We start from the raw sequence: 16,156 nt of genomic DNA, 5'->3' as shown, positions 1-16,156 counted from the left end.
TGTTGTGGAGCCTTAAAACAATTATAATAGTAATATCAAAGATCACTGATCACAGATCACCATAATATAAAATAATAATGAAAAGTTTATAATATTGCCAGAATCACCAAAATGTGACACGGAGACCCAATATGAGCACATGCTGTTGGGGAAATGGCACAGAGACTTGGTTAATCCAGCATTGCTACAAATCTTCAGTTTGTTAAAAATAAAAATCTGTGAGGCACAATAAAGCAGAAAAAGCAAAGTCCAATAAAAGGAGATATGTCTGTACTGTATTTATGTACACATTGTTTTCCCTGGTTTCCCCTTCCTCTTGAAGTCAAAGACTGCTTGGTTTTTGTCTTCATATCATCATTTCCAGTGTCAATGCCAGGCACACCATATGCATTTAATAAATATCAGTTGATGATATTTGATATACTGAAAGATATGCAAACGTAAGGGAAGGAAATGGTCCCTGAAGACAAACTATTCTTCTTACAGTCTACAAAATCTTAAAATTCTTACTTGAATAGATGCAGTGAAGAAGGAACAATATACCCAGTGACTAGAACAATGCAAATAGAAAGCACCACAAGATAACCAAAATGAACACTGGAATATTATAACCAAATTTGGCCCCATAGAAGAGATATAAGAAGGTGTCTCCCTTCTTCCCAATCTCCAACTCTAGTTCTTTACGGGAGGTGCGGGTGGGATGGTGGTAGAGGGGGTACATAGGTGGATATGGTTGTGAAAGTTTTTTCCCAAGCTGGTGAATTTTGCTGAACTCTTTTTCTTTCCTCTTTTTATTCTTTGTTATAAGGAAAATGCAGATACATGTGAAAACAATAGATATGAATAAAAAATAAAAACAAATTTGAAAATTTCATTAAACAAACGAGTTACTTCTCCTGTCACCCTGGGTAAAAGCTACATTACCACTGCATGCCGAGGCGGTCTGTCCCAACCTAGTTAAAACTCCATTTCCCAGAAGCCCCAGCGCGCACCCCGTCGCGGGCCGCATCTGTAGGAGGGATCTCGTAGGTTCCCGGCGGCCCTCGCGAGGGATACTGGTTTTCCGGACGTCAGGAGATGGCTGGAGCTAGCTCCGCCGCGGTGTCTGGGGCCGGCACGCCGGTGGCTGGGCCCTCGGGCCGGGACCTGTTCGCGGAAGGGCTGCTGGAATTCCTGAGGCCTGCGGTGCAGCAGCTCGACTCGCACGTGCACGCGGTTCGGTGCGCTCGGAGAAGGCTGTGGCTTCCGCGGGATCTGGGGAAGGGGGCGGGTCTGTCGAGGCTGGTATCTCGGGACCCTGGTAACCCAGCTGGGAGGAAGGGGCGCGGGGGGGATGCGCCAGCCTCAGTTTGTCAACATCAGGCCCCGGGGGATGTTGGGCTAGCAACGGGAGCCTGAGTGGGGCTGGGCTTTGTCTCCCTTTGCAGGGAGAGTCAGGTGGAGCTGCGGGAACAGATCGACAATTTGGCCACTGGTGAGTGGAGTGTGCAGGTGCCTCTGGCCCCAGGAGACCCCATACTCTTCCTCCCTTTTCCCAATTGGGTGCATAATCCCGTTCTTGGGTTCGAATTTCCTCTGCCTTCTTTCCTGATCTGATTCAAGACCGTAACTGTTCCTTGATTCGTTGCCCTGAGTCAGAACCTATTCTAGTGGCTGAGGCCCCCCTGAGAAAAGACCCATTTCCTACTGCAGTAGAGGCTCTCACGGGCTGCTCCCCTTCCCCTTTTTAACCTCCAGAACTCTGCAGAATCAATGAAGACCAGAAGGTGGCTTTGGACCTAGATCCCTATGTGAAGAAGCTCCTTAATGCCAGAAGACGGGTAGTCTTGATTAATAACATCTTACAGAATGCTCAGGTAAGAGAATGTGTCAGGACACATTAGTTTTCTGTCCTGATTTTGCAGCACCCCAAGGATATTCATTGCCTCCAAGCATTTTTCTAAACTCTTAAAATATGCATAAAAGCAGTAAAGATTTAAAAGGTAGAAAAAACTCATTTCATGGATTAGGAAACAGAACTCAAACTCAGATCTACTGACTCCAAAGACAATTGCTCTTCATACATTTTCTGGCTCCAGCTTGTTAGTGTTGAAAATTCATCAAATGGGGGAAAAAAATTTTCCCACTGGCAATGTAAGATCATTACTTCACTTATAACTTATAGTCTGAGGAACTGAACTCAGTGCTTTAACTTCAAGGCCAATTTTGGGTCAGAGATCATGAAATTAGAACAGATAATCTCCAAAAAGGTTGGAAGTTATTGTTTCCAGTGCCAAACTTAGCTTAAACCATGTGAACCAAATGGTGATGGAGCCAGCTTTTAGAGATTTGAGCTATGAGATCCTTATCCTGCTATTAGAACTCTACTTTTTCCCTTTCAGGAGCGATTGAGACGGTTGAACCACAGTGTGGCCAAGGAGACAGTTAGACGGCGTGCTATGCTAGAGTCAGGGGGCTACCCTTCTGGTTCCCCAAGCAAATAATGCATCGAAGAAGTTGAACCTCCTGCTCTCCAGTTGCCTTGCTTCAACCGTGACTCTAGAAGACACTTGACTTGGAAGGATAAGGAATAAGACAGCAGCCTTATCATTTGTGTAATGAGCAATTGGAGCTAGATTTGTTAGAATGGGATCAGAATTAGCCCCTTGCCTACATTCAGGTTGAGCAAGTTCCATGAGAATTGGTTCCCAAGGTTTTTTTGTGTTAAAGGGCTGTTTGAGTGCAGGCTTATAAAAGAGAAAGCTGTAGACTCCAAATCTGCCCATCATCTTGATCCCCTTAGCCTGGATGACATTTTTCCTGCTAGGTGCTAAATCGCTGGTCCCTGGACAGCATGCCTTTCCTCAAAGGGACCTACTTTCTCCTATGCTTGCACTGAGGATTTGAGGGGGAAGGATCTTGGTGAGGAGGCCTTGTCCATCCACCCTTCTGATTGCACTAGCTTTTAGCTGCTGTAGCAGCACTTCTATTACTATATAATTCAATAAATGTCATATTAATGCTGTAACCCTGTATTTAGGTTTACTCCTCCATCAGAGTAGGTATAGACTAGATGCTCAAGCTTCTGAAGATTTTCACTTTCTGTGCCTCTCCCAATGGAGTTAGCCAAATTTCTAATCATGATGAAGCTTAACTTGGAGTAGATTAAGGAGGAGACATGGGGAGAGTGTTACAATAATTTCCTCAAGCCATAATTTGGCAAGAGGCCAAAAAAAAACAACAAAAAGCAAAAGTTCCAACATTAATTGATTAAAAAAGGGGGGGGGGAAAGAACCTTACAAGGAAATACTTTTAATAAGTGTCTAGAAAAAAAGACAAACAACTTTCAGACACTAACAGTTCACAATAATTTCAACAGCAATAACAAAAAAAAAAAACACCTGGATAATTTTGGTCTTAACGGGGTTTCCAGAGTTGGTTGTTCTGTGGAGGGCTTAGTGGGGTGTGTGTGTGAAAATCTATAAAAGAACAAAGCACTGGAAGGCTGATATCTTCCTTTGTGGCCCAGGCCACAAACGTGAGATTCCTGTAGCTGAGTCAGGGGAGCATCAAATCACCTACAAGACAATGCTTCTTTCTCCACAGCTTCCAGGGGTTTTCAGCCTTATTTTTCCTTCCCACCATCCCCTCATCCTCACACATGCCACTACCCAAGGTCTACAAAGGAAGCCTGTTGCCTTTGGCAGCTGAGAAAACAAATCAGAATCACTCTTGGGTCTCCATGCTCTCTTCTTCCTCTCCTTGAGGTGGCTCCTCTGCATTCTCCTCTTCTTCCTCACCTTCCTTCTTTTCTGGAGGCTTCTCATAAGCTTTTTCAGAAGGTGTCACTATCACTCCATCCCAGGTAGACATTTCTGAAGCAAGATCTAAAAAGGAAAGAGATACAATGAAGACCGCCTCAGGCATCCAAGTCAGGGAGTTTGCTTTGGCAAGTGAAATATACTATACCCTTTTGTGCCTTCTAAGACACTGGTGGTGATATCTGGGTATCTCCTCAACACCACAAAAACCTATCTGCCATCCAGACTCTAAAGTACTTAGCTCTAGACACTCACAACTGGCATCACCCTCCTGGCCAAGGATCTTCCTATAACCTCCATGGGATAGGATCCGAACCAATGTCTGAGCTGTATAGCAGACCATGTCCTAAATGAGAACATAAATGAAAGTCAATCAGAAGAAAGATGCCTGCCAAACTTGTACCACTCAGAATGGAATGAGGGGCTTACTCCTTTTTTTATTTAAACCCTTACCTTCTGTCTTAGAATCAATACCAAGTATTAGTTCCAAGGCAGAGATAGGTATGGGCTAGGCAATGGGGGTTAAGTGACTTTGCGCAGGGTCACCAGGTAGACAGAATTTCAACCCAGGACCTCTTTCATCTCTAGACCTGGCTCTCTGGCACTGAGCCACTTAGTTGCCCCAAGAGGCTTACTCTTAAAACCAGGGTTGAAGTATACCTCCATTGCCCCTTTACAAAGATAGCATTTCCCCAAAGTAGTAAAGGGTCAAAAATAAATTTGACTTGTGACTGGGAGAAAAGCTGAGGTTCCACATAATTTCCTATCCTTTCCATTACCTGTTGTTCCAAGGTCATGACTGTGTGTACTCGGAAGTTGCCACTTTCACAGGGATCAGTAATTCCTACAGAACCAGGAAGAAACAACCCTGCAGCCAAAATCTGAAGGCATCGCCTGGGACAGAAGAGAAAGTGTTAGAGTTGGTGAAGACAGGTCCTTGCTCACCCTAAGGAATCAGGATAGTTCCTAGGACTAAGTCCTATACCTGTAAGCCACATTGAGGGCCAAGGGCTGTCTGGTAGGATTATTCATCACAGCATAGTGGCCCTGGAAAAGACAAGACATTTGATAGGGAGAACTTCTGAGAACCAAACTGATAAATTTACTGTCAAACCAACATAAAACTGTCATACTGCAATAAGACAAATCACAAGCAGATATAATCTTTCTCAAATTTGTTTCCAGGCAGCTATGCCTTGAAGGCCAGGACTCCTTAGGTCTTCCTAAATATCAACAATGGGTCACTATTTACTTGTCCATAGTCTAACTTAAATCTCAAATAATTTTTTGAAATTCTAATGGCTTTCAAAGTTATCACTGAATAAATACATAGAACTTTAACTGTTGCCTCAGTATTGTTCCCTATTCCCTTCTGAGTCTAAAACTCCTTGGCCTGAGCATCCAACACTCCACTATCTGGCAACACTAGCCAGCCTGGAATACTCTGCCCCTGAAAACATTGCAAGCATGCTCTTTCACTTTGCTCAGGCTGCAGTTCTCTGAGCCTAATACATTTTAAACCTTTTTAAAAGCTCCTCTCTAGTGTCTCATTCTGTCCTCTCTCCTCCCCTCCAGAATCCACCTACTCTAATCAGAAATGAATACCTACTTCAGAGCCCACACTCTACCCTCCAACTAAGAAACACATCACACTATGTATTCAGTTCTCTGAGATAGTGTCATCTTCCTATTAGACAATGTTCTGTTCATGAGAGTAGGTACTGTCTTATTTAAAAGCTGTACTTTTCCCCACAGTGCAAAATAATGTGAGAAATAATACCTTCCATTTATAAAACCCTTACAGTGTTACAAAAATGCTTTATATTCATAGATATACACATGATCACTTGATCCTAATGATAACCCTACAAAGTTGGTGCTATTTTAATCACCATTTTGCAAATGAGGAAACCAATTAAGGGAATAAAGTGACTTGACATAACTATATGAAGTATATATCAATCTCCCTCCCAATCAAACTCTCATCTTCCCAACTCTAATCCCAGCATGCTCAACAAGTGTATAAATATATATATATGTACATATATATATATATATATTAAAAAACCCAGTTATCCCTTCCTTCATCTACCAAAAGGTCTAGGATCCAAGGTGTGAGAGGTTCAAATCCAGGGAACCGAATCCTCAAGTCCTTCAGTAGACGGATGAGAACTTTCACCCTAAAGGGAGAAGGAGCCCCAGGTCAGAAGGGCCAGTGTCTTGGACCCTGACCTTTTAAATACTACACTACACACAAGAGCTGAAGGAGGTGCCCTCGAAGATTTGACTTGAAAGAATTGAGAGAAAGTCCTGTTTTTCTTGTGTTACATAAAGTGAAAATGAAAACTAGACAAACCCCAAGGGAAGAACTAAGAAAAACATGAGTTAGTTCAGGGATTTCTAACCATCCCTATTATCCCCGATATTGCTGCTGATGGCAAAAAATGACAAAGGGACTGAGATAACCTCATTGATTGGGTGACTTACGTAGACTGAGAAGCATTCTCTTCAAACCAGCGAGCATGCCGAATGGCTGCCAGGGCACTCTGCAGAACTTTGATGTCCACTGCAAGAAAAAGAAAGATCAATCTTAAACAAATATAATCCTGGCAATAACCCAAGGCCACTGTCACAAAACTTAAGACATTGGGGAAAAGGGAATCTCAACTTGCTCTTTCCTTAATTTCTCAATTGAGGGAGCAGAATTGCTACTGTGCTCTTTTCAAATTATAAACTTTCCCAAAGAAACCTTTTGCTTCTTTTTTATTTGGCCTACAAACCTCTTCCATATAAATTCTTACTTCTAAAATCTCCCTGGGGAGACTTATGAATGCACATAACAAGGCATGAAGAAATTGAATGATTTCCTCACTCACAGTATGGGTCAAACACTAACTACAGAGAAACTAACATCCAGCATGCTGAATAGCAAGCAAGCTCACTTGTACCCAATGCTTCTAGGTCACAAAAATCCCTGGCCAAACAAGAGTCTGACTTACAATGTAGTTCTGGGTCCAGCTTTCGAAGATTAGGTGGCACTGTTGTAATGAGGATCTTCACCGTGGCATCAGCAGAGCTGATCTCAAAGCCAGTTTCATTGGTCAGCATAGTCAAAACTGAAGAAACAAAGCAAATGAAACAGTATATCAGTTGGGCAAGGTATTGGAGGAAAGGAGGTTGGGGATGGAAAAAAAGGTCATCTCTTCAAGTAACTATGTAGTAAAGCTCAGAACAAGAACTTAGAACAAAGAGCACGAAGTCGTTTGGGCCAGGGAACCAATTTTCACAGCCTCTGAGATATAACCATTCCTTATTGATGAGCTTTTTTTTTTGCCTAATTTGGTATATTTATGTGTATGTGCTCAGCACCATTTATTTTATATATACATTTATTCTGTAGTGCTCAGCACCAATGAGAATTCAATATATATTCAGCAATAAGGCCAAACCTTCAGCAGGATCCTGTGCTCTAAGACTTTCCACCACTTTGTTCCCCAGGGCTGCAACAGCTTCCACTGGACAAAAGGAAAAAAAAGATGAAGTAATAACCTTCTACCACTACCTGTTATTTTTACAGATCACCAAGCACTAAGCAAGGATTCTCTTTCAAATGTTGGAGAAAAGTTCTAGTCCTGATAAGAAAAGCAACAAATTCTCAAAACTTTCCAGCCTCCATTCCTCACCAGTATCCAGTTACTATTCCCAAATTCTATCCCCATTTTTTATTCCCAAGTTCTCTACTTTTTTCAGTTAGTCTTTATTAACTTTACAATATTCCTGATACTACTCCTGAGATTTTCCTTCATCTCCCATCAAGTTAAATAATCACAACTTCCTTTTCCCCATGTAACCTCCATAGATCCCTTTTCCTCAAATTATCTTTATTGGTGATTTGGACTTTGCATCCCCAATGCTTCAAACCCAGTCTCAGCTGGTTCCCAGGACCAAGAAACCTGGCACCCACATGTTGGCAGGATCTTCAGGATCACTACCAGGTCAGCCACATTATGACCTGTGGTCATTGTCCCTTTCTTGTAAGATCCCACTTGCCGGACCTCTTCAATTTGCTGTTGGAAAGAGGAATTAATATCAACAGAGAGAAAATATCTATTGAAATCACAGAAGTATAAATCGCAGGGGGGAAAAATGTCTAATTCCTTCTTGCTTCCTGACATGGTATTATACATATTATATGATCCACTATCACCAAGATTATGATATATACCATCTTAAGATTTTAAAAGCACAAAGCATATTCATGTTATAAATAAAAGCCACATGAAAGCCTCATATATTACAGATTAAAACTGTAAAAGTAATACTCATTTTGTTAATACCAAGAATACAGAGATTCCACTGTATTTTCCTTAGAAGCAGGTAGGTGGTGTAAGTTGACAATATTAGACTTGAAATCAGAAACCTGAGTTTAAATGGCCTCAGAAACATACTAGCTATAAGACTCTGGGCAAATCACTTTAAGCTCTCTTAGCCTCAGTTTCCATTTCTGTGAAGTAGAGCTGATACTGCCTATTATTGTTGTGATCAAATGAAATAGCATAAGTAAAGCTATATAAAGCCAGCTGTAAGGTGATAAGGGGCCCAAGAAAACTATCACAGCTCCAAGGCTACCTTCTCCTGGGACTTAATCAGCAAAATCTTACCACTTCAAAGGTTCCTGGAGCCACAATGAGGTTGTCAATCACGTTGTTGATTTTTGTTACTAGAGAAAGGATGGATGCCTGAAAAACAATGTGAAATATAAAAACCCAAGGTTCAAAAATCACCAGAAGTGTGTCAACAGCACTTAAACAGCTGAACTAGACAGTACAGATGACAATCTCAGGTCTTGAAAAAAGCCTTGCTATTTTGGGGTCTGAGTCAACAACCAAAATTCAAAGGATGTAGAAGGAATAGCAATTTCAGTTTGGCTGGACTACACAGCACAGAAAGGAAAGTAATGTATAACTGAGATTAACAAGATGGGTTGGGGTTACATTCTGAACAGTTTTAAAGGCAAAATAGAGCACATATTTTATTCCAGAGGCAACAGAGAATTAAGAGAGAGATATGCTTGGACCTATACCTCTGGAAAATCAAATTCACTTCTTTCTTCTCAATACCTTCCTCCAACCAAAAGAACAACCAAGTGAGAAAGTCTGTCACTGTTCCTAACAGAATCTTCAGTTATTCATGGTAAATCTGAAGGGGGAGGAGAGAGGGAGAGGGTAAGACACAGACACTGAGAAGATCAACAGAATATACCTGTTCAGCAGAATTGGGAGCAAGGTCCTGATTCCTCTTCAGCAAGGCCTCACTGAAAGTAGTTTCATCAGGGGCAGGTTTGACACGAGGGAAGGCCATTTCACACTGAACCAGAAAGAAGTTGAAATGGTAACAGGAATCACAACAATTTGTACACAGATGCAAATTATACACAACAAAAAACCCTGGGCTAGAGTTAAATACTGTATTCTACCAGAAATCCAAAAGAAATAAAAGCAGTAAAATTCTATAGTAATATTTTATATAAAGTCAACAGTCTCATATTATCTTCCAAAATACCAAGACATTAACAGATCATGAAGGAAAACAGAATTCAAGGTATCACAAAAGGGGCAATATTATGAATTTCTGCCAATAGCAGCCACGGTTATACCTTTTCACCCTACATAGCCTCTTTCTGTATGAAAGGAAACACAAGTGAATCTCCCAAAATCATGTTCCTGCCCAATCAACTTATGATTATTCAATTCGGAGGACCATGGATCTACAACTAGATATGATAAGCAAAAATGAGAGCCCTAAGTTAGGTCAAAATACCAAACTCACCACATAGAAATCAAATGGGATGTGTGGCACAAATGGCCTGAACCTACAAAAAAAAAGAAAGAAAAAGGAGACAAAGTCATTTCCCATAACCAGAAGGACTAGACTTCCTAACACATCTGTAAAAAGAAAGCATATGTAAAATAAAGAAGGCATTCAATAAAATGGATTTTTTTAATTAAGAAAAATACTCACTGTGTGACCCTGGGCAAGTCACTTGACCCCGATTGCCTAGCCCTTACCACTCTTCTGCCTTAGAGCCAATACACAGTATTGACTCCAAGATGGAAGGTATGGGTTTAAAAAAAAAAAACTCATTTCTGCCACCCAGGTGTAAAGATAATTATAGTGTTTTGACTTGAAATCTAAATAATTTGGTCGCCAGGGATGATTCCCAAATAACAATATACCCAAGTCAGCTGGGAATTATGGAGATTTTAATTAATATAGAGAGAAGGAATTAAGGAAAGGAGAGAAAGAGAGAAAATTAATAAATTGCTCTGGCTCAGCCTGAGCCAGGCAGTAGTTAAAGGCCTTGTCAAGTCAAAGTGGCCTCCCTAAGCTTAAGGGTAAGGGAGTCAGTCTTATCACTCACCATGAGATGGTCTCCAAGGAAGCTCCAGTCCTCCACTGAACTCAATCTCCTGAACTGAGTTCAATTCATTTTCCTGAACTGACTTTTTAGCCTCCTTTTAAAGAAAATTTTCTCTTATGTTAACTCCCCTAAATTTTCACTTCTACCAATCACAGTAGACACTTTTTTCCAGGACTGCTCATTCTTAGTTCTCACCTTCTCTGGTTAGATTATATCTTTTAAGGTACTTCACACTTCTTTGTTAAGCTTGCCTTTTGTGAATTATTTGACCTTTTTGTGATTAATTTAACCTTTATGGGTACTTAACACCTTTTTGTATTCAGTCTAAAAATAGACCTAGTTTAAGGTTCTAGCTTCACTATAAGGTATGAGTTAAGTACCTTCACTGTTCAAACAGGAGTTTACAACTTTTATCTTCCCCTAAAGTATGTCTAATTAGGGTGGAGTAATTTAAAGTTTACACAGGAAAAGTCTATTCCTTTATCGTAACATATCATATCTATACTCCAAATAAATATCAAGTTCTGCACACTGTTAAAAAATAAAAACAAGTGTTAGGAATACAGAACTTAAGATTCCTAATATCTATGGGGCTTCTAGTACTGCCTATCTACACAATCTTATTCTGCTAAGATTAAACATTAAAAACATTCATAGCAGTGTGTAAAGACTTAAAAGGACATATTAAAAATGTATACTAGCTGCACACTCACCTACATGACCCTGTAGTTTCCAGAACATGTATTATCATCCATATGTGATTAATGAGCTAACATCTTTGTAGCTACTAAAGACCATTTGCAAACAACTGCTTTGAACTGGCAACCAGGCCAAATAAGGTATCCCTCTTAGCATGGTAGGAATGGAACCAAAATCAACTTAGTGCAGAGACAATTCAACAAATATTAAGTATATATGCAAGAAATTGTGCTAGGCCATGTCAAACCATCCCCACTTCAGATATCTTTCAGTCTCATGGGAAAAGGGAGGACAAGGAGAATGACACACACACAAAAGTAAGTAAAATTAAAAAATTCTATCAAGAGGGGAAAAGAGACTTAACAACTAGGAAGAAGAAACAGGGATCAGGAAAGGACCTATAAGAGTAATTTTTGAATTTTCCTTTGAAGGAAGGCATGAATTCCAAGAAGTAGAGGTGAAGAAAAATTCCAGACACAGGGAACCACCACTGCAAAGGCTCAGAGGCAGAATATGAAATGATGTATACAGGAATAGCTAACAGGCTAGTTTGAATAAAAAAAGGAGAGAATGAAAAGAGCCATTATTATGAAATAAAACTGGAAAGGGTAGAGAGCTAGATTAGGGAGGGCTTTAAATACCACAGCAGAGATAGTACTTTATTTCAGAGGCATGGAGAGATATTAAACATTTCTGAGTAGGTAAGTCACATGGTCAGCTCTATAAATTAGGAATATCAATTTGGCAGCTGCAAAGCCTTGTGACAGGCATACCAGTTATGAGGCTATTACAATAGGGAAGATGTAAAAAAGGATCTGAATTGGATAGAGAAAATGTGAATGAATACAGAGAAGGGGATAAATATGAGATGTCACAGAAAGAGCAAAAGTAGAAAACTATGTCATAGCATGGCCTCATAAAAAGCAAGCAATATTTATTCACCCACTCCGTAGCCTCTACTATAAGAGGCCTTAGTCTGAAAAACAATCAAATGGTAGAAGACAAATACCCATCTGGTACTCAAAAGTTGGTACTAACCCTCCTCCGGGTCCTCCCCTGGAGCCAAATCGCCCTCCACGACCTCTGCCTCTATCACCCCTATAAGATAAGTGAATTGTTATGCAGAGCAAAGAAACCAATTACATCCCCACTATAAACTGATCCAAACCTTCTCCTGCCTACTTCTTTTTCCCATGTTATGATTCAACTTAAATCAATGGGTACAATGCTTATCTAGACTCAAACATTCCACTCAAAAAGCATTTTAAAAAATCTTTTTATTGCTCTCCTTTGTTTTTACAGCTTGCTTATTTCTGAATACATCCCTCCTGCTTCCCCTCTTCCCATCTATCCAGGATGGTAGAGAGAAATTAAACGAAAATTATACAAAACCCACCAATACATCCCCAGTATCTGGCAGTATATGTAGTCCAGTGCCCCAGAGTTGTCTAACCCTAGATAAATCAGTCAACTTCCTTAGTGCCCTAGGTAACTCTCTAAAACTAACAGATAACAACCTATATTAGCAGGGGGAAATTCTCATGGGGAGTTTCCTGACACAGCAAGGAAATCACTGGTGCAAGGAGTCTGGGCACTGAGGATAAAATTAGTTCTAGCCCACAAGGAGTTCACACTCGTCGTTTTGCTGGAGAATGTGGGCAAATTGATGTTTGAATGTGGGCAAGATGTGTTTGATAGAATAAAAACCTGTGAATTCATTTTGGTAGAATCTTCGTTATATGGACAGGGCCCCACCAATATACATTCCAACAGTTATTTAAGTTCTTTATGTCTATGAGCACTCTGTAATTGAATCTATATACAAGTATTTTGTGTTATGGTAGCTTTATCCCCAACTATTTTAGTTCGTTTGAATGGGATTTCCCTTTTCCTGCCTTACAAGATAACTTGAAGACAACGTACATGGTAAGTCGTTTGTGTTATGGTATATTTATCCCCAACTAGTTTAGGGGTAGTATGAATGGGATTTTGCTTTCTACTTCTGTTTTACGAGGTAACTTGAAGAGAAAGACAGAATGAATGGGAAATATTCTGTAAAGGCTTCCGGTAGGAGGTGTAGCCGGAGGCAAGTACTCCAGACGCTCTGCTTTCCCTGGTCCCGGAGACACCCCCGGCCTTCAGAGGCAGGAGCTCCCCTCTTCCAGGAGCTGGGGTCTCGCCCTCCTTCAATAAAACCCTGGACTCTGCCATGAGTCCATCCCTCCCCCATCGGGCCTAAAGGATCTTGGGGTCCGGTCAACTACAGGGCGCCCGGTCCCTCCAGCATCCTGGTGCTCTTGCCTCACTGCCTCAGGCTTTGGTTCACAGCCCCCGCTCCAGGTCTCCCCTGGAGAACCCCGGTGCCTCACCTCATGGTTCCCAAAGTCTTGAACAATGGAGGCCCCGCCAACCGCCCCTTCCTCGCAGGAGCCAACAACCGGAGAGGCCGCTAGCCGGCACGTTCCAACAAGACCAGTCACGATTGGATCCCGCGTCATCCCAGGATCCATGCCCATTGGTCTCCTCGAGCAAGCTGAGTTATCAGCCATTGGGAGAGACTGCTGTGCTGAGAACAGCCAATGAGAATCAACCTGACAAGAACCGACGACTACTTGTAGAACGTTCGCCAGGAGGCGCTGCGGGATGAAACGTAGACTAGTTGGGCATGGGCATTCTATGATCTTTACATAAGACTTAGACGAGTCGTCTCTTAACTAGCAGAGTGGCGCAGCGGAAGCGTGCTGGGCCCATAACCCAGAGGTCGATGGATCGAAACCATCCTCTGCTAGAGATGTTTTTTCTTTCGTTCTGTTAAATTAGCCAATCTGTTTTTCAAAATTTTCCTGTGGGTTTCACATGTCAATTTTTTAAAAAAACCCACCTCATAATAGCAGTATCTTGGAGAAAAGAAGCGATCGTTACGATCGTTACGATAAATTGTAACATATATGTGATATGCCTGAATTTAATACACAGAAATGTCAGATCAGAAGCAATAAAGGATGAAAAGCAGAAACAAAAAATGGGAAAGGCCAAGGCCCAGAACACGCAGGATTTAAAAAGGAAAAAGAGTGGGATCCCAAGGCAAGGGGTGACGAAATGGAAGATTGAAAGGGAAACTGAAACAATAGGAATGTTAAGTGAAAAAGAGGGTGAGCAAAGAATTCATTTCAACTAGCATTTATTAATCACCTACTGTGTGCCCAACATTGTGCTAGTTGAGGGTATGACATAAGGATAAAAATGAAGCCCACTTTTAACCTCAAGAGTTTATTGGGAGAAAGCAATAGTAAATACACATATTTACTGACAAATACAAAGAAATTATAATGGAAAAATAAAAAGTGGGGGAGTTCTTAAATTGGGCTTTAAAGGGAGCCAGGAGAGCATGAGATGGAATTTTTACAGCGCATAAATAATCCTATTTGATAGGAGAGGGGGAAATTACTGCTTCAGAAAGAAACCGAGCAAGATAGACTAGAGTGGGTCTGTGAAGGGTTTAAAATACCAAACAGAGGTATTTGTATTTTATCTTAGAAGCAACATGGAGTCATTGATGGTTCTTGAACATTGAAGTGACTTGCTCAGACCTGTGCTTTAGTAATAACCATTTGGCAGCTGCATAGAGGATGGAATGTGAAGGGGAGAGAGGCTTGATGCAGAGAAACCAATAAGGAAGTTGCTGAAATATCAAATGAGAGGAAATGAGGGTATTAATCAGGGGAGTGGAAGGAAGGAAACAGATGATGCTAATGAAATCTATAAAATTGATTATATAAGAGAAAGTGGAGAGTCAAGATTTAGAATCTGGGTGACTAAAAGAATGGTTGTGCCCTCAACAGAAATAGGGAAGTTAAAAGGAAAAGAGGGTTTAGGGAGAAAGAAAATTAGTTCTGATTTGAACAGGTTAACTTTGAAATATCTGTGGGACATCCAGGTGGAAATATTCAGCAAGCAGATGAGAAACTAGATCTCAGGAGGAGATAAGGGATGGGTTGGGGTGGTCTCATTACCATCCTTAGGCAATTACTAACTGAATCTGGGCTTAACTTCTATCTTTCTCAGTTTCCACATCTGCAAAATGGAGATGATGACAGCATTTACTTCCCAAGGTAGTTGTGAGGATCCAGTGAGATAATATGAGCTAATATTTGTAAAGTTCTAACTATTGCTTCTTGACCTGCATATAAGTTCTCAGGAGACAAGTAAGATGATCTAGTAGCTCCTTGGAAGGAAAGCTATGGCAAATCTGGGCAGCATACTGAAAAGCAGAGACATCACCTTGCTGAGGAAGGTCTATATAGTCAAAGCTGCGGGTTTTTCTAGCATCAAAGTATGGCTGGGAGTGCTGAACTATAAGGAAAGCTTTTGAATTGTGGTGCTGGAGAAAACTTTTGAGAGACCTTTAGACAACAAAATCAAATCAGTCAATTCTTTAAAGGAATTAATCCAGACTATTCACTGAAAGGTCAAATATTGAAGCTAAAGCTTAAATACTTTGGCCACATAATAAGAAGACAGGACTCACTGAAAAGACCTTGATGCTGGGAAAGATTGAAGGCAAAAGGAAAAGAAGGCAGTAAAGGATGAGATACATAGTGTCATGGAAAACACAAACATGAACTTGGACACATTTCCAGAGCCAGTGGAGAATAAAAAGACTTGGAATGCTGTTTTCCATCGGGTCAGGAAGAGTGGGACACTACTGAACAGTCACAACAAATTTAAGTTCCTTGCAAATCCTTAAAGAGTTCTAGAAATACTATTATTATTGTTGTTGTTACTGTTATTAAGAAGTGAATTCGCGGAAGCTGCTGGGAGGAAATGATCACAGAATTACTTCGAGAACTGGAAGAAACCTCTGAAGCCATTTAATACAACCCTTTCATTTTACAGGTGATTTGCCCAGCTGGAGTCGGAAACTTCGGTGATGACCACTGGCCACTGGGTGGCAGAATGAGTCCACAGTTGTCCCGACTGCATGCAGCCCTCCCCACTGAGCTCACTCCAGTCCCTAAAGTCATGCCTCACACCCTACCCTGCCTCCTCCCCACCCTTCCAGAACCTGCTTTAACTCCTAAACCCCGACGTGCGCTGGCTAACCCTCGGCCTCCGACCTCAGGACCCTCGGGCTCTCTTCGAGGAATTGTAATGGGATCCAAGAGCCTCGTTGTACCATCTCAAGAAGAGAGGGAGCTTCCAAAGATTTCCATGCGTGCTACAATGTTCTCCAAAG

At 41.2% G+C, this 16,156-nt stretch overlaps 2 protein-coding genes and 1 non-coding gene across 3 annotated transcripts; 2 read left to right on the top strand and 1 right to left on the bottom strand.

The window, feature by feature from the left end:
- The first annotated feature begins 1,012 nt into the window (after positions 1–1,012).
- Positions 1,013–5,141, top strand: SNAPIN (SNAP associated protein). Its single transcript, XM_001365090.4, has 4 exons — positions 1,013–1,220; positions 1,428–1,474; positions 1,738–1,856; positions 2,382–5,141. The coding sequence occupies exons 1-4, from the start codon at positions 1,078–1,080 to the stop codon at positions 2,481–2,483; spliced, it is 411 nt and encodes a 136-aa protein (XP_001365127.1). The 5' UTR covers positions 1,013–1,077; the 3' UTR covers positions 2,484–5,141.
- On the bottom strand, positions 3,276–13,441 carry ILF2 (interleukin enhancer binding factor 2). Its single transcript, XM_007481938.3, has 14 exons — positions 13,290–13,441; positions 11,959–12,018; positions 9,630–9,672; positions 9,063–9,167; positions 8,462–8,539; positions 7,765–7,867; positions 7,250–7,315; positions 6,800–6,916; positions 6,288–6,366; positions 5,893–5,980; positions 4,786–4,847; positions 4,580–4,694; positions 4,056–4,146; positions 3,276–3,866 (listed from the first exon to the last, which is right to left on the bottom strand). The coding sequence occupies exons 1-14, from the start codon at positions 13,292–13,294 to the stop codon at positions 3,706–3,708; spliced, it is 1,173 nt and encodes a 390-aa protein (XP_007482000.1). The 5' UTR covers positions 13,295–13,441; the 3' UTR covers positions 3,276–3,705.
- A 195-nt stretch (positions 13,442–13,636) lies between these two features.
- Positions 13,637–13,708, top strand: TRNAM-CAU (transfer RNA methionine (anticodon CAU)). Its single transcript has one exon. It is a non-coding gene; the product is annotated as a tRNA-Met (tRNA).
- Positions 13,709–16,156: the final 2,448 nt, after the last annotated feature.

The sequence above is a fragment of the Monodelphis domestica genome, chromosome 2 (assembly GCF_027887165.1).
Source record: "Monodelphis domestica isolate mMonDom1 chromosome 2, mMonDom1.pri, whole genome shotgun sequence".
NCBI lineage: Eukaryota > Metazoa > Chordata > Mammalia > Didelphimorphia > Didelphidae > Monodelphis > Monodelphis domestica.
This window is presented reverse-complemented; position numbering and strand designations above follow the sequence as displayed.